Source organism: Pseudorca crassidens, chromosome 14, assembly GCF_039906515.1.
Source record: "Pseudorca crassidens isolate mPseCra1 chromosome 14, mPseCra1.hap1, whole genome shotgun sequence".
In the NCBI taxonomy this organism is placed as follows: domain Eukaryota; kingdom Metazoa; phylum Chordata; class Mammalia; order Artiodactyla; family Delphinidae; genus Pseudorca; species Pseudorca crassidens.
In genome coordinates, this window is record NC_090309.1 from 77,264,662 (window position 1) to 77,276,810 (window position 12,149).

At 40.0% G+C, this 12,149-nt stretch overlaps 1 protein-coding gene and 2 pseudogenes across 7 annotated transcripts in view; all 3 read left to right on the plus strand.

The window, feature by feature from the left end:
• The first annotated feature begins 1,564 nt into the window (after positions 1 to 1,564).
• WDR35 (WD repeat domain 35) overlaps positions 1,565 to 12,149 on the plus strand; it is a 62,959-nt gene continuing 52,374 nt past the window's right edge. For 4 of the 7 annotated variants that reach the window (XM_067703632.1, XM_067703636.1, XM_067703634.1 and 1 more), the window contains exons 1-3: positions 1,565 to 1,734; positions 9,888 to 9,959; positions 11,011 to 11,103. In XM_067703632.1, the coding sequence (XP_067559733.1) occupies positions 1,578 to 1,734; positions 9,888 to 9,959; positions 11,011 to 11,103 (322 nt within the window). In that variant the 5' untranslated portion in view covers positions 1,565 to 1,577. Of the gene's footprint in view, positions 1,735 to 2,643; positions 2,762 to 9,887; positions 9,960 to 11,010; positions 11,104 to 12,149 lie in introns of all 7 variants that reach the window. The other 3 variants (XM_067703633.1, XM_067703635.1, XM_067703638.1) reach the window with 2 other exon arrangements.
• Positions 6,360 to 7,088, plus strand: LOC137205771 (E3 ubiquitin-protein ligase RNFT1 pseudogene; annotated as a pseudogene).
• Positions 6,963 to 8,382, plus strand: LOC137205772 (E3 ubiquitin-protein ligase RNFT1 pseudogene; annotated as a pseudogene).

Genomic DNA, 12,149 nt, shown 5'->3' on the forward strand with positions numbered 1-12,149 from the left:
AGAAATGGTGTTATAGGAGGAATAAATGAGAGCTCATGTGCAAGAACTAGGGAAAGGTATTTAAAGAGAGACAAATTTTCAAGAGTGTGACCATCAATAGCTTGAACTAATCATGTCTTAAGCTTAACCAGTTGACTGGAATCCCCTGGCTTAGATAATTGATTTTTTTCTTGAGTCCAGTATAGGGAGCCCGTGATCCGGTGCCAACAAACATATCTTAGGGATGTAGTTGGTGCTGAAAAAGATACACATTCATTTGAAAACAAACAAATTATCTGAATGGGATTGGGCTTAAGTTTGGGAAGGATTTCTCAGGGAGACCTGATGTGTGCGTTTGGCTAGGCGCAATTGGCCAAGGAAGCAGGAACATCATAGGATATATAAAATGACCTTGGAAGCACACAGGAATAGTGGGATTAAAAAAAGCATACTGGCTTGCTTAAAGTGGGGGCACCAAAGTAAAAACATTTTAAGACCGAAGGAAGATCTGATTTTAGCTTGGGTTTAGATTTAATAGGAAAGGCTAGTATCATTGTCAATTTTCGAGTATGCTGGGTGAGGCAAGAGACTTGGGTCAAAGGATTTGAACGTTATTTGCCTGAGATGGGGAAAGACTATAGGTGGGGAAATTAGCTACCGTTGCATAAAGTACACACTAGATTATACAAATCAACAGGCGTAGCCGCAAATATGGTAAAAGGTAAAACCAGAGACAAATTAAAAAAACAGATGAGACTGAATAATTTCATAGGAGTTTCTGCGCTATGTCTAAAATTGTGGTGGTGTGTAACTCTCCAAGCATTCAGAAAGGACAAGGAGAATTGAAGAAAGAAATAAGGTAGGAAAAGAATACAGTGGACCACAGGCAAGAAAATACTAAACACCTCAAGTACTTAAAAATGGGAGGCTATGCCCCAATGGCAATTATACGCTGTAACAGCCCACAGCTCACACATACTTTTTCCTTTTTAAAAATAAAAAAAAAAATTGAAGTGTAGGTAATTTACAGTGTTGTGTTAGTTTCAAGTGTACACACTTATTCTTTTTATAAGGACCCTTGGGCTGCAGTAACAGCTTAAACAAGTTGTTAAAAAGTACTAAAACAAACAGAATTAACAAAATCTCCTACCCCCAAATTGCTCCAGGGGGCTCTCCCATCCCCAAAGGCACAAAGGACGGTTTGCATGCTCTGAAAATGCACGTTTGTACCTTCATTTGGCCAACGGCGCCAGTCTACCAAATACAGTAAATAACTTTTTCCTTTCACAATATTGGGACTTCGGGGCTTACAGAACACCTCATCTTTACGACCTCATTTTAATGGGCGCCCTTACTGACTTGGTACTGACACCTCAGTCGAGTTCCGCCGCGACCATCCGAGGTGTGGCCGGTCCTCGAAGCCCGCCCAGTCGGAGGGCAGCTGAGGCTACGAGCCAGGGCGCTGGGCAGAAAAGCCCAGAAGCAATGCGACCAGGTCCTACCCGCGACACCGGGTCTACCAGCCCCGCGACGTCCGCGCAGGCGCACGACGCCCGGCAAGACGAGGTCGACGCCGGAAGTGTCCCTCGGCGCCCCGGATGCGACCCAGCGGCGGCGGTTGCCAGGGCGACCGGAGCTTCCAAGAGCCGCGGGTACTAGCGATTGGCGGCTTAGAAGAAGTTTCCTGTGTCGGGCTTTATCTGCTGGCGTCGTCCTCTCGGGGTTCCCAGAATGTTCTTTTACTTGAGCAAGAAAGTGAGTTTCCCGGGTTTCCCGGAGCCGTCGCTCCTCCTCTGGTCTCTCGACCTGCGGGCGATTCCCGCATCCTGCCGGAAGGGCCATGAGTGGTGATCCCGGCTTCGACGTCCCTCCGCCCACCTTCCTGCATGGTCCAGCCTCGAACCTCCGCCTGATGGTCTCCAAGACCCAAATAATCCTTGGCGGAGACAGCAGCCCTCTCGCATGATTCTTTCCCATTCCTGCCCCTGGTTAGGTCCTTTTGGGGGGCCTGCAGGGCTGATCACTTCGTGCTTCCCTATCTTTCCTCCTTCACCTGTTGCTTATCCAGGTGATTTAAACTCTTTGGATCATCACAGGCCTCTGGGCAGGAGAAAAGTAATAAAAAGGTAGCCAAAGTGTATGCAGAAAGGGAATATGAATTGATGATAATAGATTTATACTTCCGTTATCCCTACCCCCTTTTATTTATTTTTTTAAAAAATATTTATTTGGCTGCACAGGGTCTCAGTTGCAGCACGCGGGATCTTCATTGATGCCTGCGGGATCTTTTGGTTGCGGCATGCGGGATCTTTAGTGTGGCATGTGGGATCTAGTTCCTTGTCCAGGGATTGAACTCAGGTCCCCTGAATTGGGAGCGGGGAGTCTTAACCACTGGATCACCAGGGAAGTCCCCCTCCCCCCTTTTAAAAATCCATCAGGTCACTCCCCATTGGGTTCCTTTGCAGTCACTGCCCTTCTCTTTGTGGGCAGTCCTTTCTTTCTTTCCCAAGTGGGCCCAGGGCAGTTCAGGGGACTATGCTCATTTTCATAACGGCTCACATTTCTGCAAGGCTGGCCGTTTTTCTTCTTCAGGCTTCGTGTCCTGTAGACTCATTCCCAACCCCTTGGTGAAAAGCTGTGAGAGTGGGTGTGGTTGCTTTTCAGATTGCCATTCCCAATAATGTGAAGCTGAAATGTATATCTTGGAACAAGGACCAAGGATTCATAGCATGTGGTGGTGAAGATGGATTACTGAAGGTTTTGAAATTAGAGACACAGACAGGTAAATGAATGCAAGCCCAAATGTTTGAACTTGATGGAAAATCATTTGGTCAGAGAGATTTGCCCATGGTATTTGTCAGTATGCAATTCTAATTCTTTCAAAAGGAAAAAGAACAAAACCCCAAATATTTTGGGGTGTTCTTCTAGAGTATTTTTGTAACAAAGTTCAGAAAATATTGAATGTAAACATCAGATGGCTTTTGCTGAAATTATTGATGGCAAATGAAAATGAATGAAGAATGAAAACTAAGTCATTATGTTGTTTTATGCTATGTGTATTGGTTGTGCTATATAAATAGGAGTCTAAAATAAATAAAAATAAAAATGATGTGAATCAGCATTTCAGTAAGGTCACAAAAATCTCACGTTTTGGTAGATTATTTACAGGCCTATGTTGTCCTTTCCACTTTTCAGATGTGTTAATAATTATGCACCTAGTTCCCAGGAACAGAAAATGGGATTAAAAAAACCATTTTTAGTAATAAGTCTCTTGTGTTTTACAGCTTGATTTCTCTTTTTCTAGTTCTCTGGAATCATAGCAAACAGTTTCCCATTTCTTTATTATCTAGTATTGCTCTAGGTCGGAGAGCTAGACAATTTCCAGTCTAAATTGGAGATTTAGATAAGGAGATTGGAGTTGGAACCTCAGCTCTGCCATAAGACTTCTGAATGTCTTTCAGCAAGTTGCTGAGTATATCTGGGTTTTAGTTCAGTCTTTTGTAAAATTTGAACTAAATTACATTTTGGATTCCTTACAGCATTGCTTCTCAAGCTTTATCAGGCATAAGAATCATCTGAAGAGTTTGTTGAAACAGATTTCTGGACCCAAGCCCCAGAGTAGACCTGGAATTCGGTCTGAGAATTTGCATTTCTAGTGATGCTGGTGTTGCTGAATCTCAGACCGCACTTTGAGTAACACTGCTCTACAGCTTTGAAGTGGCAGTTATAAATATTTATTGAGCACTTTCTATGTCTGGGGTGCTTAACCTTCACTATCTAATTTAACTTCACAATAATCTTGAGAGGTAGGTATTCCAGATGAGAAAACTAGGTGCCGATCAGTTAATAACTTGCCCAAGGTCACACAGGAAATAAGTGACACAGCTAAGATTTGAAGTAATAGGAATAGAAAAGAATTTTATTTGAGCCAAACTGAGGACTATAGCTGGGGAGGCAGCCTCTCAGACAGCTCTGAGGAACTATTCCGAAGAAGATGGTTTTCAGCATGGTTTTATCTCTTGTCAGAGCAAAGAACATCAAACACGACAGGGGTACACTCCTTCAAGGAATATATTTGCTTCCTACACAGCAAGTCAGTATGGCTTTGGCACCTGGGAAGGGAGCCTTATCATCGAAGGAGTACAAGCATTGAGGTCCCAGGAAGGGAGGCATTGATCTCTGTCTCCAGAATGGACATTCTTTACTTCTGGACAATGCACACTTTTCTTTAATGGTTAAAGCACATATACAAGATATGTGTGATAGGCTAAAAAACAGACTGTTCTAATTAGCATAAAGTTTAAGCTAAATAATATGTAAGCCAGAATGACTTCCCCATACCTCAATATGTGAACATTTCTTCCATCAAAACTTAGTTTGTTTCACTTTCAAAGCCTCGTTTTTACCCACTATGTGGAGGGCTCATGGCAGCCTAAGCAAAGAGAGAATAATTGTTTTGATGTGCTAGATTAACTATATGAAATAAAAGGCAAATTTGGAAGGTAGATACTTATGTACCAATCAGAGTTTGGCTTCTGATGTTTAGTAATTTAATCTCTCAACACTTTAGTTTTCTTAACTGTGTTGAAAGAAAATTTTTGTCTCTGTTATATTTCTCAAATATATGTAAGTATATGTACATATACATATTTTTTTGCCTTAAAACATGTGGGAAGTTTTAGTTACGTTAAGAAATGCATTATGTTTAATATTGAAGGCTTTTCAAGAAAAAAATTACTTCATTTCCTTTTCTGCACTTAAAAATATATATATGTGCTTTTTAAATTGGTATTTATTTATTTATTTGGTTGCACCAGGTCTTAGTCGCAGCAGGCGGGCTTCTTAGTTGTGGCTCGCAGTCTCCTTAGTTGTGGCTCGCTGGGTCCTTAGTTGCAGCATGCGGGCTCCTTAGTTGTGGCACGCGAACTCTTTGTTGCGGCATGCATGTGGGATCTAGTTCCCTGACCAGGGATCGAACCCTGGCCCCGTGCACTGGGAACACATAGTCTTATCCACCGCGCCACCAGGGAAGTCCCTGTTCTGCATTTTTGATGAAGTGTGGTTAGAATATTCTTTGAAATTAGTGAGCAAGATGGAAAATAGTTTCTTGAGAGCCTTGGAATATGGAGTAAATTATTTGTTTTGGTATTTAATGAGTGTAAGTCATGTTGAAAGAGTTAAATATGAGAAATATTGTTGGATGATTCTTAAAAGGTCAGTCTATTGTATTTAATAATAATAGTTGTGATGCAACAGATCCCTCCAGTAACAATCACCAGATACTGCATATGCCGAGTACATTTGAAGCACTACTTTGCATCCCCTGTGGTGGCATTCCCAGTTTTCACTCCCTTGCCTTAGAAGGAAAGGAACTAGAATCAGCATTTGCCCCAGCTTCTTACATCAGGTTAAGATGGGGAGGCAGTATCCTTCTTCTCTCACAGGCCAACTTCCACAGGTTTTGCTGGAGCCCACCTCCTCTCACCTTCTCAGGGACCTCATCACTTTTTTATCCTCTCTCTATTCTTGGAATATCAGTCTGCTTTCTCCCTCTTTTTTCTCCCTCACCAGTGACTTTCATTTTCCAAATCTCATGGACAGCTTTTTTGGGTTCTTATCAGAATTTGACCTTTCCTTCTGTCTTGAACCATTATTTTTCAAGACAAAAGGAGAATAGAAATGTTTTAAATTATTGTTATATTTATACATATGGCTTTCCCCTCCTTTCCTTTCTGGTAAGTTCTCAGTCTCTTTACTAGATTCTCCTCTAACTGTACGAATTCCTGAGAACTTGGTTCTGGGCTGTCTTCGTTTTACTTTCTCTTTAGACTTGTTCTTTCATTCCCTTAGCTTTAAATGCCATCTATGGGGTGACGATTCCTAAATATATATCTGTAGCCCAGTTCTGATTTTTCAGACTTGGACATCTCCGCAAGAATCTTTCACAGGCATCTCATACTTACTTTGTTTAAAACTGAACTCTTGACCTTCTCCCATATATCTTCTTTCATTTCTCTCCATTTCAGTAAATATCTTAAATTTCACCCATTTGCTCAGGGTAGAAGCCCCTTTCTTCTCACTTAACATCACCTTCATCAACAACCCTATGCTTCTATCTCCAAAGAGTATCTGAATCCATCCTTTTCCTTTGTCCCGTGCTACCTCTCTAGTCCCAGCCACTATCAGCTCTCACCTAGACTGCTGTGAGAATCAGCCTCCCTCCCTTCATTGTTTCTTGCCTCTTTCTAGTCTATTCTTCACACTCCAGCTATTGTGATCTTAAAAAAAAAAAAGGAACCAGATCATGTTATTTCCCTGCTAAAAGTCTCTAAAGGGCTGCCAGCTTGGGCCAGAGTTGCTTGTGGTGGGGTTTGAGGGCAATGGCCCTGACTAGAGATGGCATCTCTTGCTCTTTCTGCCACTGCTGCAGAGGGTGCAGTCTACTCATCTTCATTAGAGGAGGTATCACCCTAAAGCAAACATTCGGGTCAGAGAAAAAGTGTTCCAAGACCATACAAGCCAACTGTAGCCACCTGCATAGTCCTTCAGGAACTGCAGGCAGTGGGAGTGCCTTGGCCTTCCGACGTGCCCATGTAGCGAGACGGACGTGGGAAGCTTCTTGCCTTTGTTCTAGAGATGTCCATAAACCACACCAACTCCGTACCTAAAGAATGTGCTGAAAACCCAAGCTCCAGAAATACCAGGTCAGATGTCCATAGCTGTACCCATGGATGTGCACATAGTCACTTGTAGCCCATCACGCAGAGAAGCAAGGCAGTCAGGTGATCCTGCCAGCGAGTCTGGAGAACCCATAGCAGCTCCTTCTCAGAATCCCACCCTCTCTTCAAGTGTTACCAAAATGTCTTCCATATATTTTGATCCTGCTTGTCAAACTTACTATGCAGCACATAACAGGAATTTCTCTTGGAGTTGGGCTGCTAACAACTTTTATGGATGCAAATAAAAGCTAACAAGTTTTATGAATGCAAAATGTAAAAACAGATATTTATGAACGTCAGCCGGGTTTTCCTAAGATAAAGGTCCTCAGAGATTTAGTGTGCGTGGTTACTGGTGTTCTGAGCAGGGTCTTCTGTTCTCCTTTGTTGTATCTCTCATTCTCAGTCACTTTATGACAGTTTAATCTTTTTTTTTTTTTTTCTTTTGCGATACTTGGGCCTCTCACTGCTGTGGCCTCTCCCATTGCGGAGCACAGGCTCCGGACGTGCAGGCTCAGCGGCCATGGCTCACGGGCCCAGCCGCTCCGCGACATGTGGGATCTTCCCAGACCAGGGCACGAACCCGTGTCCCCTGCATCGGCAGGCGGACTCTCAACCACTGCGCCACCAGGGAAGCCCCCAGTTTAATCTTTTTAAATCCTTTGGACTTTTTGAGCTTCTGCGGGATACTTTGGATGGTTGGAATTACTGATTTCATTCTGAAATCCCTCTTCATGGGTTTCAAATGCCTTGTTTTTCTGGTGCCTCCTTTCATCATGCCTTTTAATTCCAAGGGTTATCGTTATGTGCTTTTAGAAGCACATACCATGCCAGTTTGGTTTGTTTATTGGCCATGGGGAGTTTAATGTAACTCAGTAGAGTCTTGGGATCTTGGTGGCTTTACTCCACCTCATTGAAAACTTTTGACTTTTTTTTTGGACATCAGAACTTCCAGGTAGGTTTTGCAGATATTTTCTGCACGATCAAGTTCTGGAGTTGCTGCCAGCAAAAGACAGAGTTCAGATGTGGATGCATGTTTGTTCACCATGTCAAGTAGAATTTCAAAAACTTATTGTCATTTGTCAGAATATATTTTGTCAAGAGTCCTGTACTTTGTGGTTTAACAAAGAGAAAACATACCTGCCATGCAGAATTGTGAATTCAGACCATATAAACAAGTGGAAAGATGGAACTACTTCCTCACACTTTCACATATGTTAGGTCCTGCAAACCCTTGGAATCACATATCACTAATTTTACTTGGTTACAGTGACTATGACTATAGGCATTAGAATGGATTTTCAGTGCTATAAGTTAAGAAGAATGTTTGTATCAAATTTTTTTTAGAAGAGTAGAATAAGGCTTAAGTGTGTAGTACAATCTTTAAAAGAGTCAATGAGTGAAAGAACCCTCTGTTAAAAGAATAATGTTCAACCTAACATGTATGTCAACAACATTTATTCTATCCTAATTGTTTGACAGATGATTGTGATGTTATATATGTGTATTATTGTTAATGTTACCAAGACAGTAACTGGATAATTAGAACTAATGGTTTTAGAGGAACTCAGGTATTTTTTTTTCCCTGAGATTGTTTTCAGAATAAAGAATATTTTTCATAATTTTTTAAGATACATGTTATCTGAAAGGAGAATTTTCTTCAGCATCAACTTTTATAATTCCCACTCTCACAAATTCTTAAGATTTTCATAAATTTGTATTTTTAAATGAATGTTTTAAATGTTATATTTTACATGTAACAATCAGATTTTCTAAGTGAAGATTCATTTACTGAGATGACATTTTATATTATTGTATTCTTCTCTATAGTATGATTAGTAATCAAGGAGAATAAGTCACTTCAAATAAAAAACAGTCTTTAAAGGCTTACATTGCACTTTGGATAAAATCTAAAATTTTTATCACTTCCTGCAAAGACTTTATCATTTTTTCTGTGCCTATCACTTCTGCCTTATCTTATGCCATTCTCCACTAATTCAACCACAAAGCCTTCTTTCAGTTTGCCAAAGGCTCTATACTTCTACCCAGGGGCCTTTGCACTTGCTGTTTCCTAGCCTGGAATACTTTCCCCCCTACCTGGCTTGGCTTTTCCCAGTTTCTCCTTCAGTCTCAGTTTAGATATCGTTTCTTCAGAAATCCTTCCCTGGTTCTCCCTTCAGTCTAAATTAATCCCCTTCTGTTACTGTCTCCTATTATGCCTTTACTTCCCCAGTTTATAATTTTATATATATGCATATATATTTTTGTGGGTGTGTGTGTATTTAATATCTGTCCCCTTAGTAGACTACAAGCTCTCTGAGGGCAGAGGGCTTTTGTTCATCATTTATTTTCAGAGTCTTCCACAGTGCATAGAAGAGTGTAGACATTCAATAAATATTTGTTGAATGAATGAATGAATGAATGAATATAAGATTCTGCAAAATCTAGTAAAAACTAGTTTCCAGGCTTCGGACGCACAGGCTCAGCGGCCATGGCTCACGGGCCCAGCCGCTCCGCGGCACATGGGATCTTCCCGGACCGGGGCACGAACCCGTATCCCCTGCATCGGCAGGTGGACTCTCAACCACTGCGCCACCAGGGAAACCCCGAAGTCTTTGCTTTTTGATCCCTCTTATGCTTTAGAATTCTCAATCTATATGTCATAAATACTTCTTTTTGTTATCTTTTGGCAAGGAATAAGTAGCAATAATAATTACTAATATATTCAGTATACTGAATAAACAGTGTTCTTTTATACATTTTGCTTTATTTTGCCAGAATAACATCTTTGCAAGGTGGTAGGTATTATTGTCCATGTTGAGAAAAACAGATCAGGATAAAGCATGCTTTAAAAAAATCTTTCTAGGGGCTTCTCTGGTGGCGCAGTGGTTGAGAGTCCGCCTGCCAATGCAGGGGACACGGGTTCGTGCCCCGGTCCGGGAAGATCCCACATGCCGCGGAGCGGTTGGGCCCGTGAGCCCTGGCTGAGCCTGCGCGTCCGGAGCCTGTGCTCCACAACGGGAGAGGCCACAGCAGTGAGAGGCCCGTGTACCGAAAAAAAAAAAGAAAAAACTTTCTAATATTGTCCAGGAATAGGAACTCCTTTCAAAAAAAGCAAGAAATATCAAAATCTTATAATCTGTCACTTTTATATATTTTCCATAGTATTTTTTGTTTTTGTTTTTGTTCTAGATGATGCAAAATTGAGGGGTCTTGCAGCCCCTAGTAACCTTTCTATGAATCAGACTCTTGAAGGTCATAGTGGTGAGTCATGTAAATTTTTAAATCATATTTGAATAGTATTATCTTTAGGTATTTAGAAACCATCTACTTAATGCAAAAATGTCATCATTTTAAATGATGGTAATATTTAAAGTAATCATTTCTATTTAGCCATAATTAACACAGCCTAGAATCATTCAACAACTTTCACATGATTAAGTAACATCTTCAATAGTTATGAAAAAAAGTAGCTGTAATTTTAAATATTAAAAATACTGTTACCTGTCTATGGATAGGATATAATCCTTTTTTAGAGTCTGTTTTATAGTCCCAGATAAAGGTAGACTAAAGAGACCTGACAACTGAACGTACTAGATGATCCTAGACTGGATCTTGAAATGAGAAAACCAAGTATCTATAAAGGACATTATTTGGACAATTGATAAAACTTAAATGTGGACTGTGGGTTGGAGATAATATTGTATCAGTGTTAAAATTTCTAATTTGTAAAATAGTTTTGAAAGAGAATGTCCTTGTTCTTAGGAAATATACAATAAAGTATTTAAGGATTAAAAAAACTAAAAAAAACACATTTGTTCCTATAACCCAGAGGTTTAAGAGCTGCTCAAGAGTGTGTTACTACTAGAATGGAAAACAAGGTGTGGTGCAGGAGGCGAGATTAGGGGACATATTAATGACAAACAAATACCACCTCCCCCCAAAAACAAGTACTTAGATGATGTCCTTTGGGCATAATAATCTTGGGGAGTCAGGCAAATTGGGTAAATCTTACTTACATTTGTTTCGGTCATCAGATATATGGCAGCTCTTGCAGCTGATCATAATTGGTACCTTAGCTGGCATGAAATAGGAATAAACATGAAAATTAGTATTATGCATTATTGTAGAAATGAGTGATAATAGTAACTGCATCCTATGAACATTTCTGAGTAATATTAAAGACTCTTAATTGCTGTTTGTTGCCCAGGAACAGTATTGATTTTAACATGCTCTTGGTGTTTATTATAAAAATATAAATTTGAAATTAATTGTAGCTCTTTTTTAGTTTCTAAATTGTCTTATAATTTTTTAGGTTCTGTTCAAGTTGTAACATGGAATGAACAATATCAGAAGTTGACTACCAGTGATCAAAATGGTCTTATCATTGTTTGGATGTTATATAAAGGTATCTTAGGAGAGCTTATTTAATCTTTCCCAAATTGGAGTCTGGATTACAGTATTTGAATGGAGAAATAACATCTTTGAAACAGACCCTTTTTAACTGGCAGTAGGAGTTCACAGGGGTGATATTTCTGGGTTTATGGCTTCCTACTTCTCCCTTTAACCTTACTTCTTTTGAACGGTGACCTTGCGTTAAGAAAGTGAATTATGTGACTGTTGGTTATCTTCAAACTGAACTTAGACTCTTGGCAGAATCGTTTCTGCTTGAGATAGCTCTTTTTTTCAGGTTTCCAGTAAGATTAGTTTCTCTGTGGTCAGTGGCTGGAGTTAGTTCAGCAGATAAAAACACATTTATGAAGGTGTCAAAGGCAATAATTAATTTCCTTTAATGAGTCAGTTAACTTCCTTTTCCTTCTTGGATATAGATTTTATCTCAGCTCTGACTACTGGCTCACAATTTGTGTCTTTTGCCCACAAGAGAGAACAAGAGAGGGATTAATTTAGGTGCATCACTATTACCAGAAAAATAACTCATAAAACATGTTCTCTTGGGGCCTGTAGCCATCATCTTTAAAAGAACAGTGTACCTTAGTTTATGTGTTTTGTTTTAAAAACATTTACGGTGTATACCTTTTAAAAATTCTTAATTAAAACATGCTGTAGTACACAAACTCATTGATTTTTAAAGTTTATGTCTGTGTATATGTGTGTAGTGAGTAGAATGTGAAAATATAGGAGATTAAACTTTGTCTTTTTCCAGAGTAGGTCTTCTCTGAGCCTCAGTCTTGATGGATAATACCCTGCTCTGACTAGTTATTCCATGTTACATGATTACTTGCTTGGCTTCAGACCAGAATTCCCTGTACCAGAATGTAGTAAAGCCTTTTAAAAAACAAAAAGAAAACAGAATAGCCCTGTGATTTGCCTCACATTTGGTTACACCTTGAGACAAGTCACATCTCACTCCAACCCCATGTACAAGAACGTTTTTGTCACTCAGCATTAGTGATGTGATATCACTAATGTGATATGAACTGTTTAAAAATTTTT